Source organism: Ovis aries, chromosome 11 (assembly GCF_016772045.2).
Source record: "Ovis aries strain OAR_USU_Benz2616 breed Rambouillet chromosome 11, ARS-UI_Ramb_v3.0, whole genome shotgun sequence".
Taxonomy (NCBI): Eukaryota; Metazoa; Chordata; class Mammalia; order Artiodactyla; family Bovidae; genus Ovis; species Ovis aries.
Window position 1 is genome coordinate 8,981,762 of NC_056064.1, and position 14,632 is coordinate 8,996,393.

General features: G+C 61.9%; 1 protein-coding gene across 12 annotated transcripts in view; it reads right to left on the reverse strand.

Annotated features, from left to right (window-relative positions):
* The window catches only part of TSPOAP1 (TSPO associated protein 1), a 30,095-nt gene extending 16,574 nt beyond the window's left edge, over positions 1 to 13,521 (reverse strand). For 7 of the 12 annotated variants that reach the window (XM_042255280.2, XM_042255281.2, XM_060394761.1 and 4 more), the window contains exons 1-13: positions 8,766 to 13,521; positions 7,875 to 7,982; positions 7,460 to 7,588; positions 6,702 to 6,881; positions 5,978 to 6,163; positions 4,769 to 4,846; positions 4,600 to 4,683; positions 4,259 to 4,348; positions 3,960 to 4,082; positions 3,623 to 3,727; positions 1,713 to 1,763; positions 1,371 to 1,391; positions 396 to 600 (exon numbers count right to left, since the gene is read on the reverse strand). In XM_042255280.2, the coding sequence (XP_042111214.1) occupies positions 396 to 600; positions 1,371 to 1,391; positions 1,713 to 1,763; positions 3,623 to 3,727; positions 3,960 to 4,082; positions 4,259 to 4,348; positions 4,600 to 4,683; positions 4,769 to 4,846; positions 5,978 to 6,163; positions 6,702 to 6,881; positions 7,460 to 7,588; positions 7,875 to 7,982; positions 8,766 to 9,095 (1,690 nt within the window). In that variant the 5' untranslated portion in view covers positions 9,096 to 13,521. Of the gene's footprint in view, positions 1 to 395; positions 601 to 1,370; positions 1,392 to 1,712; positions 1,764 to 3,622; positions 3,728 to 3,959; positions 4,083 to 4,258; positions 4,349 to 4,599; positions 4,684 to 4,768; positions 4,847 to 5,457; positions 5,498 to 5,544; positions 5,595 to 5,977; positions 6,164 to 6,701; positions 6,882 to 7,459; positions 7,589 to 7,874; positions 7,983 to 8,765 lie in introns of those variants that run through there. The other 5 variants (XM_042255277.2, XM_042255275.2, XM_042255278.2 and 2 more) reach the window with 5 other exon arrangements.
* Positions 13,522 to 14,632: the final 1,111 nt, after the last annotated feature.

Sequence of the window (14,632 nt, forward strand, 5' to 3'; positions counted from 1 at the left end):
TTCACAGCTTCCTCAGAGCAACTCAATGAGGTGTAGTGGACGCCCCTGTCTCAGAGCCTAGGACACACAGCCCACAGAGCTTTAGCAGCATCACTCCCTGAGTGAGTGGAGCCGGGACCACCCGATCTGACCGATGCCCAGCTGGCTCTTCGCCAGCCTGACTCCTGGTGCCCACCTCCCAGCCAGGACCACAAAGGAGGGGGAGGAGCAGCTACCTGAGATTCTCTAATGGGCTCAGCTGTTTCCCTCTGCCCTACCCTCCACCAGGAGCCTGGGTCAAGCTAGAACGGGCTCTAACTTGCTGTGTGACTTTGGGTGAGCTGCTAGCCTTCTCTGACCCTGAACTCCGCTCAGGACAGAAGCACCAGGCTGACGGCGCTGGGGGTCTACCTCACCTTTGGGGCTGGACCCGCGGCAGGGCTGCGGGGTGGAGCAGCAGCAGGGGGGTGGCGGGCGGTCCCCCGGGGCACTGCAGCCCAGGGCGGAGGTGAGCAGGTCCAGGGGGCCAGGGTGCAGGCGGAAGGCCTGGAGCTCCCGCGCCAGCAGGCTGAAGCGCTCGGTCTGGCTGCGGCACTGCTCCTCCAGCTCCCGGACCCGGACCTGGGCCGAGATGCAAGATGAGCTGCCGGGCCGTGGAGCTGCCGGGGCCAACCCGTGCCGTCTCCACACAGCCCCGCTTCAGATCACACCCGTCCAGGCCCCGGGGCTGGGCACAAACCCTCAGCCTGGCCGCCCGGCTGCCCCGCTGCCCCGCTGCCCCAACATAGCGTGGCTGAGGGTCGAGACCGGGCACCGTGGGACACCGTCACTTCCAACCCCGCCTCCAGCTGAGCTTTGTGCCCCAGACGGTGGCATTTTCTGGGCCAAAAGGGGTTGCCCCACCCCATCACCATCATGGTATCACTTCAGGGGTTCTCTCTGCTCCGTGGCTTGTCACCCTCCCACAGCCAGTGACCCACATCCCTGCCCTCAGAGATGTCCCCAAAGACCCCAGAGCTCGAGACATCGTTAGGACAGGAGTGAGCCAACTCCCAGGAGTTTTTCTCAAGGATCAGGAGAGTCCCCATCAAGGAGGTCATGGGTCAGACTGGCTGGCTTTGGAACCTCCTCCTGGTCTCAGGGGCTGGGTTTCAGAGATGGGCAGGGCCTATATGTGCCAGGCACAGTGGCAGGTCTGGGGCCGGGGCAGTGAGAATCCCAGCCCATCTATGGAGTCTCAGCCTGTGACCAGTCACACCCCTGTCATTGGACAGGAGGGCTGGAACCGCTTGAGCCTGGGGGAGGAGACTCAGCTCAGCCAGCCTGGAGAGGTGTTGGGGAGAGCCCCCCGCCCCCACTCCCCAGGGAGGTGGGGGATCAGGAGGCTGTACCTGCATGGAATCCAGGGTAGACTGTGGCAGGAAAGGAAAGCCCAGAGGAGAGGTTAGAACTCTTACCCAGGGGGCATTACCCACAGAGGGAGAGAGGGGCCCAAGTGGACACGTCTCAGTGAGCTCTCTGGACCGACTAAGCAAGTGCTAACTGGAAAGATATTTCAGGGCCAAAGGTGGAGGGGATCGCCCCAGCCCCTAGAGCATTTAGGAGCCCTTCCTGCAAGCCCACACCCCCACCCACACACTCACCCACACCCTGGCAACCCCCTGCAACACTCTCTGAACCGCCCCAGCCTTCCCCCTAGCTGGAAGCACGGCGGCCACCTCCAGGGACCCTACCTCCAGCAGCTGCACAGCGCCTTCATGCTCCCTCTGGGCTTCTGCCTGGGCCTACAAGTGAAAGTGAAAGTGAAGTTGCTCAGTCGTGTCCGACTCTTTGCGACCCCATGGACTGCAGCCTACCAGGCTTCTCCATCCATGGGATTCTCCATCCATGGGATTCTCCATCCATGGGATTCTCCAGGCAAGAATACTGGAGTGGGTTGCCTTTTCCTTCTCCAAGGGATCCTCCCGACCCAGGGATCGAACCCAGGTCTCCCACATTGCAGGCAGACGCTTTAACCTCTGAGCCGTCAGGGAAGCCCTGGGCCTACAGGTGGGAGGAGGCAAATGCTGGAGGAGAGGGGTGAGGACTGGGGTGGGATCGAAGGAGGTGGGCAGGCAGGACAAAGGAGGAGAGAGAAGGAAGGGGGCTGGGAAGGGGCTATGGGTGCCTCCCTCCGGTTCCCACTCTGAACCGCACCTCAAGTCCGAAGGCGAAGGGGCCGAGAAGAGGGGCCTGGGACTGCTTCCTGCTTCCCAGACCCTCCCCCTTGGGGTTTTTTCTCCTTCTGTCTCTCTTGATGCTCTCTGCCTGCTCGTCTTTTGCCCCTTCTGAGTGTCAGGGCCCCACAGGGCACAGTGCTGGGCCCGCGGTCACTCTCTCTCTAGACTCCCATCTAGTCACAGGACCAGATGCACTGAAGACTCCGAAACCTGTCTCCAAGACCAACTTCCCCAGGACCCAAGACTCACAAGCCCAGCTGTCTATGGGGCTCTCCACTCGAGTGGTTAACACACAGCCCAAACTTGGCCAAAACGGAACTCAGAACTCAGGATGCCCGACCTCGCAAACCTGCTGCCCGTCATCCCTCACTCCTGGCAGGTGAAAGGCCCAACCATCCATGTAGTCAGCACTTGAGTGAAGGCACAGGGCACTCGATCGGAAGCCCGCAGTGAGTCCTGTCAATTCTCTGTCCACAATGTACTTCGGATCTGCCCACTTGTTCCCCACCGTGGATTATACTCTCACCCAGGCAGACATCATCTCCCACCTGGACCCCTGTGTCCACCCAACACCCGAATGCCTTGCTTCTTCGCCCACGCCCCTGTCCGTCATCTGGAGTGCTGCCGAAGTGACCCTCTAAATGACGAATCAGACCATGCCAATCCCCTGCTTGGGACCTTTGAACGGCTTCAAACGACTCAGAAAGCAGAATACCCAAACTTCTCCCCTGACTTTGAAGGTCTGATGCGATCTGGCTCTTGCCTACTCCTGCCGTTCCGTCCATCCCACCACATGCTAGCCACACTGGTCTGTACCCCTCAAGCTTCTCCCCACCACAGGGCATCGGCATGAGTATACCCCCTTCCCAGAGTGCTCATCAGCTGGCTGCTTCTGACCCTTGAGGTACAAGAGGCCTCCCTTGCCAAGCTCCCTGAAGAGGCCCCTCACCCCATCCCCGCCACCCTGTGTTGCATCACCCCAGTAACTTTCCCCACTGTACTTGTCAATGCCTGCGATCAGTTCACGCATGAACCTGTCTAAGTTCTGCTCGGTCAGGGACATGGCCTTTGCCCCTCACAGTCCCTCCAGGGCCTGGCACAGTGCCTGGCACATAGTGTGTTAGTTAGATAGTGTTAGTTGCCAGTCGAGTCGGACTCTTTGTGATTCCACTGACTGTAGCCCCCTAGGCTCTTCTGCCCATGGGATTCTCCAGGCAAGGATACTGGAGAGGGTTGCCATGCCCTCCTCCAGGGGATCTTCCCCACCCAGGGATGGAATCTGGGTCTCTGCATTGCAGGTGGATTCTTGACCGTCTGAGTCACCAGGGGTTCTCTGTAAATACCCACACAGGATGAGGGTCCAGAAGCTACAGCTGGGGTCTGGCAGCCCCCCGCCCTTCTGCCGCCCCCGACGCCGCCCCCACCTGCTGCAGCCTCCGGACCTCCTCCCGCTTCTCCTGCAGGCTGAGCCGAGCCTGCTCATGTTCCACCTCCAGCTGCTGCCGCCGCTGGGCCACCTCCCGCATGTGCTGAAACGCAAGAGCCTGCGTCAAGGCCCGAGCCCTGCTCTACTGTCTCTACGGAAGATCTAAGATGAGGGCGCCTCAGACACCATGTGTTCCAGACACTCTGTTAAAAAGGAAACTGCGGCTAGAGAAGGAAAGGGCCATGGGCGCCAGGACTCAGCCTACACCCCCGCGTCCCACGCAGGGCACATGCTTCGCCAGCCCTCTTTCTCCCCGTGCCGCCCGGTGTCCTCACCTTCAGCACCTGCTCCAGGCTCTCCAGCTTGCTCTGCAGACCTTGGCTCTTGAGAAGGGCCGAGTCCCTCTCCTGTGTCACCCCCAGGAGCTGGCCCCTCAGTTCTGCATTCTCCCACTCCACCTGGACAGGGTGGGGGGGAAGGGGGGTGCAGGGAGTTGAAAGCATGAGCCTTGCCCCCCAGCACCGCCACCCCCAGGGGCCACAAGGTGTTCCGTGCTCTCCCCAGCTAGGGAGCTGGCAGAGGCAGCGCCTTGCCTGGGGATGGGACCCTGGCAGGACCTGGGCAGAGCCGCTACCTGCTCCTTCTCTGTGGCTCTCCCACTGAGCCGAGAGTTCTCCTCCACGAGGCGGGCATTCTCGTTCTGGGCTGCCCTGAGCTGCAGTTCCTGCGAGACCAGAGGGGAGCTCCAGGGAGGCTCCCAGCACCCACCTCCTCCTCTCCCAACACAGGCACACGTGGGACCCTGCCGGCCCCCTCCTGGGACCTGCATCAGCCGGGAAAGGGAAGCCCTGCCAAGCAGGAAGGAAAGCATGCTTTCGGGGCAGGAGAGAAGGAACTGGCGTTCTGGGGGGGTCCTCCACCTGGTGGGCCTGATGGACCCAAGGAGCTGGCCTTCCACGGCCCCACAGAGCTCACCAGCTCCTCACATCGCCTCTGCTTTTTCCGGGCTTCCTGCTCTAGGCTCTCACATTTCTTCCTCTTCTTGCTGAGCTCCGATTCCTGCGGGATCAGAAAGGAGCTCCTCACACAGGATGGCAGATCCACCTGTAAAGGGTCTCCTCCAGGGCCTTAACCCGGGTCTTACCAGTTGCTGCACCCGCTGCTGTTTCTCTGGCTCCCCTAGGACCACAGCTGGGTTTCCCACATCCTCCTGAGGTGTGGCCTGAAAATGGCCAGAGGCAGTGGGCTGGCACCTGAGGGCAAGGCCTCAGGGCAGCCTGCCCCCGGCCCAGCCTGTCCAAGGGGGGTTCCCACCCCACCTCACAGTCAGCAAAGAGATCCCTGCTCAGGAAGGACAAGGGGTACTGTCTGCCCCCTCCCCGCCATCTCCAGTTGATCCTGAGTGTTTTGAGATCCAGAGACCCATGATTGCCCTGGGAGATGGGTCCTCTATCCAGGCCAAAGCTTTCCCTTTTTAGCTTGCAGCCCTGCTCTGCACTCAATAACTGTCCTGGGTGTCCTTCAGTGACTGGCAGGGAACCAGGAGGCTGCCTGGGCCCCCAGGGAGGTGATGTCCCCAGACCTAGGGGTTATGGATGCATAGCCTTGGCCTAGAGCCTACAGACCTGTTCAGACCCTCCTCCCAGCTTCCCCAAACCCACCCTACGAACACACCGCGGTTATCCATCCGTGCAAACTCTGGAGGACAGGTCTTGATGAGTGATGCTACCTCCCTGGACCAGACAGAGGGGCCAAATCCCTTCTCCCTACCCTCTTCCTGGAAGGAGGGGGACCCAGGTGCCGCCCAGGACAGAGGATGGAGAGGAGCCAGACCTCTAAGTTACGGAGGTCCGGAGCGGGGTCCCCAGCTCTTGGGCCGGGGGACTCCTAAGCCCGACGCCCGGTGAGGGTCGCCCGTACCTGGAGCCGGGGAGGACACCTCGCCGCCCCCGGGGAGCCGGGCCGGGTCTGACGGACCGGGCAGGCGCTGAAGGGGGCGTCCCCGCGCTGCGGCTGCGGCAGGAGGCAGCGGCGCGGGCTGGGCCCCGGGCGGCTGCCAGGGCAACCGGGGATTTGCGGCCGGGCCGTACCACTGGCGGCGCGGCAGGGGCGGCAGGGCGGGCCGCCGGCCTCAGGCCTGCGGGGGGGGGAGGGGGGGGCCAGCCCCCGGGGACGCGCTCGGCGCAGGTACGAGCCCTGAGAGGCCGGGCCGAGGACCGGGCCCGGGCCACGCGCGCGCGGCCGCCGCCTCGTCGGGGCTCCGAGCGCGGTGCACGGGGATGGGGGCGATCCCGGAGCCGCTCCCACCCCATTCTCCGCACACCTACACACCTGCCCTGGCGTCGGCGCTCACCTCTCCCGGGGCCCCCGGGGCGGGCGCCCCTGCTCTGGCCGAGACAGAGGGGCCCGGGGGCCGGGGCGGCGAGGGCGGCTCCCGCTGGTTGCGCAGGGCGATCTGCCTCTGCAGCCGCAGCACCTCCCGCTGGGACTCGCGCAGCAGCCGGTCGAAGTCCCGCACGTGGAGCCACTGGGGGCCCTCCTGGAGTCGGGGGACCGGGAGCCGAGTCGAGCCTAACCCCGACCCGACCTGCGCCGTCCCCAGCTGAGCCCGCCCTCCGCCGGACTGCAGGGGCCCTCGGCGCGGGCAGGTGCGCACCTTTCCCATGCATCTATGCCCGGTCGCAGATGCATGCCTACACAGCCCCATGCAAACACTCCCGGGAGCTCGTTTACTGGACACTCGCGGTGTCCTCGGCAGTGTGCTCAATGCCTTGCGAACATCTCTGCACCCCAGTGTGAGGTTATGCGTGAGTTCATACAGCCAAGCCCACTGGCTTGCAGCCCGAAACCTGGAGCCCAGAAATTCCCAGGTCTGGGACTCACGGCTCCACCCCCTTCGGTTCAGGCGCCCGGTCCCTGCTCCCACCTGGGCCGTTGCCAGGGGAACCTACTCCCAGCAGCCTCCACCTGCTCGCTTCATTTGCATCTCATTACCATCTCAGTCTGCATCCCACACCGCCAGGCCGGCAGTCCTAGGTAGGGCTGAGCCGGAAGGGGTGACCAGGGCCTCCTCGCACCTTGCCCGCCAGGGTGAGTCTGGCCTGCAGCTCCCTGCACTCCCGCTGCAAGGCAGCAATCTGCTTGTCCTTCGCCAACAGGGCGCTGGCTGTCTCACTGAGGTCCCGGGCTCGTTGGCGCGCCAGGGCCTTGCGGCACAACTCCAAGCTGGCCCCTGGACTGGGCATGGGAGCACTCACCTGGCCAGGGGAGGGGTAAGGCCAATGGTCATCTGAGGGCTGGGGCATTTCTCCCTCTTCTCAGCTCCTCCCAAAGGAGGGGTTAGGGTGAACACCTTTGAAACGTGGCCTTCGTCTGCTTCCACCCTGAGTCCGGATCTACCCTGGGCTGACCCTCAGCCTCGCTTGACCCTTCCCTGCAATCCTCAAGCGGGGGTGAAAGGGTTAACTCCACCTTCTAGCTCAGGCCCAAAGGTTGCTGCTAATTGAGGGCTGCCAGTGTGATGGGTCTTGTCCCTGCCCCCACCAGCTCTGCACCCAGAGATGAGCGCAGCAGGAGGCGGCCGCTAGCCCCAGCACTGGCAATCCAGAATTCTGCCCTCCCTGCCCGGGACCCCCCCCTGCCCAGCCCTTCTCTCCCTCCTGTGATTCCAGAAGCCCCCAGCCCCATAGCCTGGCTGGCACTGGCCCTTCCTACACCTCAGCCGCTGGGTTCCTGCGTCCCTGGGCACTAAGAATCCACGATGCCCAAGCCCCACTGCCCTGGCACCCCTCTGCCCTGGTCGCCCAGCCTCCATCCAGTGGCCTCCCATCCTCACCACCCTCAGGTTAGTCTCCTGCAGCTTTCGGGCCCTCTCCTCCAGGCGCTTGGCAATGACCGCCAGCTCGGCATTCTTCCGCTTCAGCCTCCGCACCTTCTCCTCCGTCTCTGGGAAGCTGCTCTTCCTCTGACAAGGGGTCAGCCAGAATTGGGGCATGTGGGGAGAAGCCCGGACCCCGCCCCAGACCCAATCGTAACAGCCTGGGCCTCGCGCTAGACTCTTGGGCTCCCAGGGGGGCTCCTTGGCAACTCTAGGTAGGGGTTCACCCTCTCTGGGTCTTGGGGTCATGTCAGCTCCATGTAGCTCCTGCTTGGAGGGATGTTCATGGGATGAGAAGGATGCTGAAGCAAAGAGCTGGGGTGTCTGAGTCTGCCTCCCCACCAGGACCCAGGACTTGCTTTCCAAGCCTCACCAGCATCTGGTTCTCCTCCTTAAGGATGGCACAGCGCTGCTGCAGCTCCCCCACGGCCCTCAGCAGCTCCAGATTGGGCCTGTCCCCGAAGCCCATTTTCAGCTTGCCCTGGCATGGGAAAGGATGGGGTGCAGCCCCTCAGGAATCACCCTACCTAAGGAAATCAGAGCCCTCTGTATGGACGCATTCCCCTTCCACAGTCCAAGGAGATATGGAAACAAGAAGGTTCTCCCCCATGCCCCAGGCCTTCAGAGAGGAGTACAGGAGGGGCTGCCCAGTACACCAGCATCTCCCAGCCCTGGGACCCTCTCTGCTAGTCCTCAGTTCTCCCCACCTCTGCCCAGCGTCCCCTTTCGGGAAAGGCCAGCCTCAACTCCCACCCCCACTCCTCCAGGCTCCCCCAGGTCCTGAGTCCCCCAAAGTCCAGGTCCCTCCATCATCTACAGGAGACGGCTCACACCCACCCCAAGCCTTATCCTCCCTGGCTTGGCCCAGCACTGAGCCCCCCTCCACTGAGTCACTTCCTCCAGACTCTGATTCCATCACACACACCCTCACACACTCCCCCAGTATCCCCTAGCCCCCAAAGACAGAGAGATGCAGAGAAGAGAGACAGACACAGACAGTCAGAGAGAGACTCACAGAGGGAGGGGGAAGGGGAGGGTTCAAGGCAGACAGACAGGCCAAGTCAGAAGGACAGACAGATGGTGAAAAATGGAACCACTGAGATTTCTGCCCAAAGAGGGGGGACAGACGGTCACTGAGATGGACCCCCAGACAGAGATAGGCCCGGAGAAGACAGAGGGCAGTGAAGTCCCCGACCATGCCCAGGCCGGCAGGCAGGGAGAGAGCCCCAGCCTCACAGACCCCGGCCAACCTCAGCTCCCTTACCTTAGAGAAAGCCTCTGCCTCCGGGTCCTCCAGCCTCTGACAGCCGGGTCCGGAGCTCAAGGCTCCCTGCGCAGGGCTGAGCAGCCCAGTTCCTGTTCTTCCAGGCTCCGTGCCCCCCACAGGCCCCAGGCTTCGGGCTCCCTCAGGCTCGGAACTCTCCTCAGGCCTCAGTTCTCCAACACGCAGATCTGTGGGGGTACCAGCCATGCTTGGTGATGCACCTCCAGCATCACCCCCCCGGTCTGGAGTCCAGCTCTGCCAGGCGGGCAGTGCCCACGGCTCCATGTTTCCGGGGTCCCCCAGCGATGGAAGAGATGTCAGTTGCTCCATGGTTCTGCCAAGGGTCCCTAGGACCCAGGCCGGGGGACATCACCCAGCCAGCTGGAGGGGCCGATGAGGGTCATGCCAGGCCAGACCCTCTCCTCTCTGAGCTCTTGGCTTCACTGAAATTCCATCCAAGGTTAGCCGAGTGCTTCCTGCCCCGCAAAGGAGGCTGTGGGAGCCGGGGCTGCCGGAGAAGCTGGAGCCAGGGGTGTGCGAGCTGTGTTTGCTTGTGGCTGTGTGCACGAGCCTGTGGAGCAGCAAGGGTGTCCCCGCAGGGGTGGGGAGAGTGTGCTGAGGCCACCGACAGCAGCTCCAGCTGAGGGTGTGCGCGTGTCTGCAGGTCGGCCTGTGCCGGTCAGCACGGCTCTGTGTGTGTGTGTGTGTGTGCGTGCGTGTGTGTGTGGGGGGGGGGAGGATGGGTGCTCCTACTTGTGTGTGCTGGGGGCTGTGGTTTTGTGTGCCACTGCCTGAGCCTGTCTCAGAGTTGCCAGTTGTTCCTGCGTGTGGGTGTCTACTGCAGGGCTGTGGCGGTGTGTGATGCTGCCACTGGTTGTATCTGAGCGTCTCAGTGCTGTGCTGCTGTGTGCATGGCTGTCATTGTGTGTCCGTTTCGGCATCTGTGAGTCTGACCATCCATCACGATCCCTTAGCCTGGCTAGGGTCCACAGGAGCTGCTGGGGGTGATCCCCAAAGGTCTGCTGGAGTCCTTTATCTCCCGCTCCTCTCTCCGCCGCTGCTGGCCAGCTTTCTGGGTGGTTGGGCTGGTCCTAAGGAGGCCTGGGTCGGTGGGCTGCTTGCCTCATAGTCTCTCTCCCTGCTGGCCTCAGCTCTGGGGACTGAAGGGGTTCCCTGTAGTCCCAGAGCCCCGAGATGGTGGGCGCGGAGGACGGCCGAGCCTCAGAACCAGGGGGGTGAGCGAGGGAGAGCCAGCCCTTCCCTCCCCCTCCCCCTCCCTTCCCGCCCACCAATAGGAAGTCGGCTGCTGGTTTCCATGGGGATGGCGCTGGACTGGTGGGCTGGACCAGCAGGCAGGGTTGGGACAGAGGGAAGAACAGGTTCCTTAGGATGTCGACCCAGTGCCCCCCGTGTGAGCGCCCACCCTTCCCACACACACACCCAAGTCTTCCGGGGTACGGAGACAGGGGGGCTGCAGACAGGGGTGCTGTCTCCACAGCTGTCCCAGTCCAAGCCGGTTAGAGACAGAGACAGGGGGTTGGCACGACAGAGATCCAGCCACAGAGAATGGCAGGAATAGAAAAGATGGAATTTAAGATGAAACAAAGAGAGACAGGGAAATCAAGATAATGAAAACAAGAAGAGAGAAACAAGGAGACAGAGGTGGAAATAGGCTGAGATAGTTGCTTTTGCTTCCTCCTGGCTGCTGCATTTTGGGGGCAACCTGGCCATCTCGGGCTTGTTAGGCTGGCTTAGCCCCAAACTGTCAGGAAGCTCACCTTCTGTCTCGTCCTAAGCCTTTTTGTTATGGTAAAATGGCATTTTGGGGACAAGGATGTGGAACTCCTCCACCCTTAAACCAGCCTCTGTGTGGCGGCAGAGACCTAGATGGAGTCCCCAGGGACACAGATGTTGGGAAGGACCTCAGAGAGGCCTCTGGACCGGAGACTCAGTCCCTCCAAACTGAGGCTCAAGCCAGTCTCTCCTAAGGGAGGGGGCCCCCGTGTGGCAGCCCCAGGGGATAGCACCAGCAGTGCTAAGCCACAGAGTCCCTGAGAGTGGGCTCTACCTAGGCCAAGAGCCGAGGGAACTGTTGGTGGTGGGGGAGCATGAAGAAGACGCGTCATCCTCACTTCCCTAAATCAGTACACAGATCCATACGTGCAGGGTGTGTGCACATGCCATTATGTGCGTGCGTATGTGCAGTGCACGTATGTAGGACATGTTTGTCTCTGTGTGTGTGGGCAGGCATTGTGTTGCTTCATATACATATGTGCGTGCATGTATGTATGCGTGTACGCTAGCATGTGTCTATGGGCCTCCCTGGGCATACAAGCATGCACGCTTCTGCGTAGGTGCCATCGCATATATGCTTGTCTCATCATCCACATGCCGTGATGTGTATGTGAAGCTATGTTGTGTGAGTGTATAAATTAGAACATGTAAGTCATCTTAAATGTATATGGATGACTACACCATATAGCACACGCTCATACAGTCATGGATCTGTAACGACATACGATGACACGGTTTTATTTATATCTGTATATGTAGTTATATACGTCACCATGTCTCTCCTGTATATTCATTGTGTATGAGCGTGTCACTATATGTGTGTGCGTACAGAAGCAATGTGTTCACGTGACTGTCATCATATGTGTATTTGTATGCTCTTCTGTGACACATATTATATGTATTTATATCATTGCATGCGTGTATACTAGTGAATATATTTGTGTCCTGAGTGTGGGTATATCCCTGTGTGTCATTGTGTGACATGCTGCCATGTATATGGACCATTGCAATTTTTTTTTCTTTTGGCTGCACCATACAACTTGTAGGATCTTGGTTTCCCAACCAGGGATCAAACCCTGCCCCACCCCCACAGGGGAAGCTCAGAGTCCTAACCACCAGAGAAACCCCTATACAGTTTGTACTGATAGCTTATGTATGTGGGGCCCTGTGTGTGACTGCACTCGTGTGCTGGTGTGTGCTTTGTATATTAGCATCTGTGCCCTTCTCTTATGTATAAGATGCTTTTTGTGTGTGAGCCACAGTGAGTTTGTTCCCAACTCTTAGACTACCAAGGAGCCCCTAGACTTTCTGAGATTACAGCTTAAAGTAGGCAGCCTTCGTCTGCGGGTGTGAAAAGCAGGTGGAGGGCAGCAAAAGGCAGGAGCTCCGGCGAAGGGCAGGAGGTCCCCAGAGCCCTGCCCTTGATGTCCTGCCCACTTTCGTCCTTTGCAGGGAGGTCTTTCCCCGGGGATGGCCCTCCGCAGGCCACCAGCCGACCGGGCCCAGAGCTCCCTTCTGGTCTCTTAGGCAGAGCCAAACCCATTTCTCCCAGGAGAGAGTGACTTTCCCTCCGACCATTCTGCGCATCCATGTGCCTGCTAAGCCCATTCGCCCCACCGCACCCAGCAAGAGAGTCTCAGACAAGAGAGAAGAGGAGTCCACTCTTTATTAGTGTCGGGTCCCGGGCACCGCTCCCGCCTCCATGGCGTCTCCTCCCCTTTCCCGCCTCTTGCTCATCCGGCATCCGTCCGCCGACGGCCGGGCCGCCTCTGCGGCTGCATTGGGTCCAGACGTCCACCTGCCGGCCCTTGGGGCAGCCGAGGAGCCCAGGCCGCGTTTCCGCGCGGGCCACGGCGGGCAGGGCCGGCCGTTCGGGGGCGCGGGCGGCGTGCGGGGGGCGCCCGCGGGGCTCACCTGTCGCACGCGGTCCTGATGGCGGGGGATGCGGCGGCGGCGGCGGCGTGGTCTCCGAAGCCCACAGTACACTCATCCATAAAGTAGGAAACACTACACCCTCCAGTGCTGTTAGTAGTGCTTTCTACTTTATGGGTGACTGCACTGTCTGTCTGTCCGTCTGCAGAGCTCTTCAGGCCGCCGGCTCTTCCTCCAGGCTCCGGCCCGTCGACCCCCGGGGCCTCCCCCTGCGCCCCAGGCCCCGACCCCCTGCCCTCCGGCCGGCACCCTGCCCGCCCGGGGCCCTGTGGGCGGTGACTCAGCATGGCGCCAGACCCGGCCTCCCTCCCCCACTTCCTCTTTGGTTCCCTCTTCCCTTCCCCCCCACCCGGCTCCACCCCGTCGCCCCCACGTTTGGGGGCACTCAGGTGGAGACCGTGGCCGCTCAGGAGGCCTCACTCTAGTCCCCGGTTCTGACCCCTGGCCTGATGCCCTCCAGAGCCAGACCAGAGGCCTGGGACCCCAGCCTCCTCTCCAGCGCAAGGCCAGAATCCCTCACCACCCGCCGCTGTGGCTCCCATGTAGGAGCCCAAGGCCGTCTTGACAGGGATGGTGGCCATGTTGGGTGGAGAGAGAGAGACCCTGAGCACCTCTCCGCGACACCGAGTCCCCCTTTCCAGCCTCCCCTTACCCTCTGCCATCCCCACCCTGTTCTCCCAGCCTCGTCCCTTGAAGCCTTGGACCCCTCTTTCTTCACTGAGGGCCGGGAGCCATTTTCACCCCCTTGTCTAGAGAGAAGTCAAGGATTCTGAGGTGCTGGCCTAACACAGAAGCTGTAGACCTGAGGGGTCTTGCTTCTCTTCGCCCAGCGCTTGGCTTGGAAGCCTTGGCACCAGAGCCTCCCAAGCCCCTCCCCAGCACCTCCACCCAAGGCCTGCGGCCCAAGCCCCTCATCGCCCCTTGAGGCCCAAAGTCCAGGAGCCCCAGTCGGGGCTGAAGTGAAGGTTCAGATCCTTACCTAATGCTGCAGGGCTGAAGGGCGCAAGCCCTGTGCTCCAGACTCCCAAGTGGGGTTCCCTTCAGGGCGGGCAGGGCTTATAACCCCGAGGCCACGTGGGTCAGATCTCAGGGCGCCCAACGGTCTTCGAGCCCGCCCCCACACTGCGGTGCCGATTAGCTGCCCCTCCCCTCCCTGGGGAGGACAGACTGACAGGAAACCAGAGACAAGCCTGGGTATTGGCGGGAGGGGGCTGAAGAGACCATGGCACACACCCTGGCAGGTGGCTTCCGGGACCCCAGGCCTGCCCTTCCCCCGCCACCAGCCGCGGGGGCTAGTTCAGAAGTCCAGGGGCTGCCATGGGAGTGACCCCAGGACGTAAGGGCTGCCTCTCAGGGCCTAAATTCTAGCACAAGAGAAGAACCTTTTCTCTGAGCTCCACCCCCACCGACCCCAGCCCAGAAAACTCCCCTCCCTTTGGGACGGCAGTGGCTCTCAGACCGGGCCATGGCTCCTGTCATGGCTCCTGTACTTGCTGCCCAAGGAGGCCACCGAGGAACAGGTGTCTGACCGGGGGTCTAGGGCAGCAGGTCACGATACCCTCCAGGTTGCCCCCAGCACCCCACAAAGCACCCCTCCCCCTGCACCGCCTGTGGGAGACCAGACCCCCTCAGCACGCTGTGGGGGTCGCACCGGGCCTGTTGGCCCTAGACTTGGTATCCCCATGCCCCTCAGGGCCTGTCAGGATAAGAGGGCAGGGCAGGGCGGTGATGAGGTCTGGGGTCTCAGGCAGGTCCTGGGCATCACTGGGTTTGGAGGGCTGGAGGGAGAGAGGCTTGGAGAGCAGAGGTTCTAAGCTGCTACCGGATGTGGGCACGGGGCCCGCCCACCTGCATGCCACCCCCGCTTTCCCCATGGGGAAGGCAGGAAGCTGCCCATCCCAGGGCCCCTGGCTGGGGGTGGGGGGAGAGGGAAACGGGGTGTGGGGCTGGGTGGGGGGCTAGGGTGAGTGATTCTTCAAGCCTTTCAGTGGGCTTGGCTCTGGCATCAAGAGGGGTGGATTGGGCCAGGGCCAAGGAGGTGAGGGAGCAGGTAGGATGGACGACAATCACCCAGGGACTCCTTCCCATGGGCATCTTCTCTGGGTCCCCCATTCCGGGCCAGGCATGCAGAGACTGCGGGA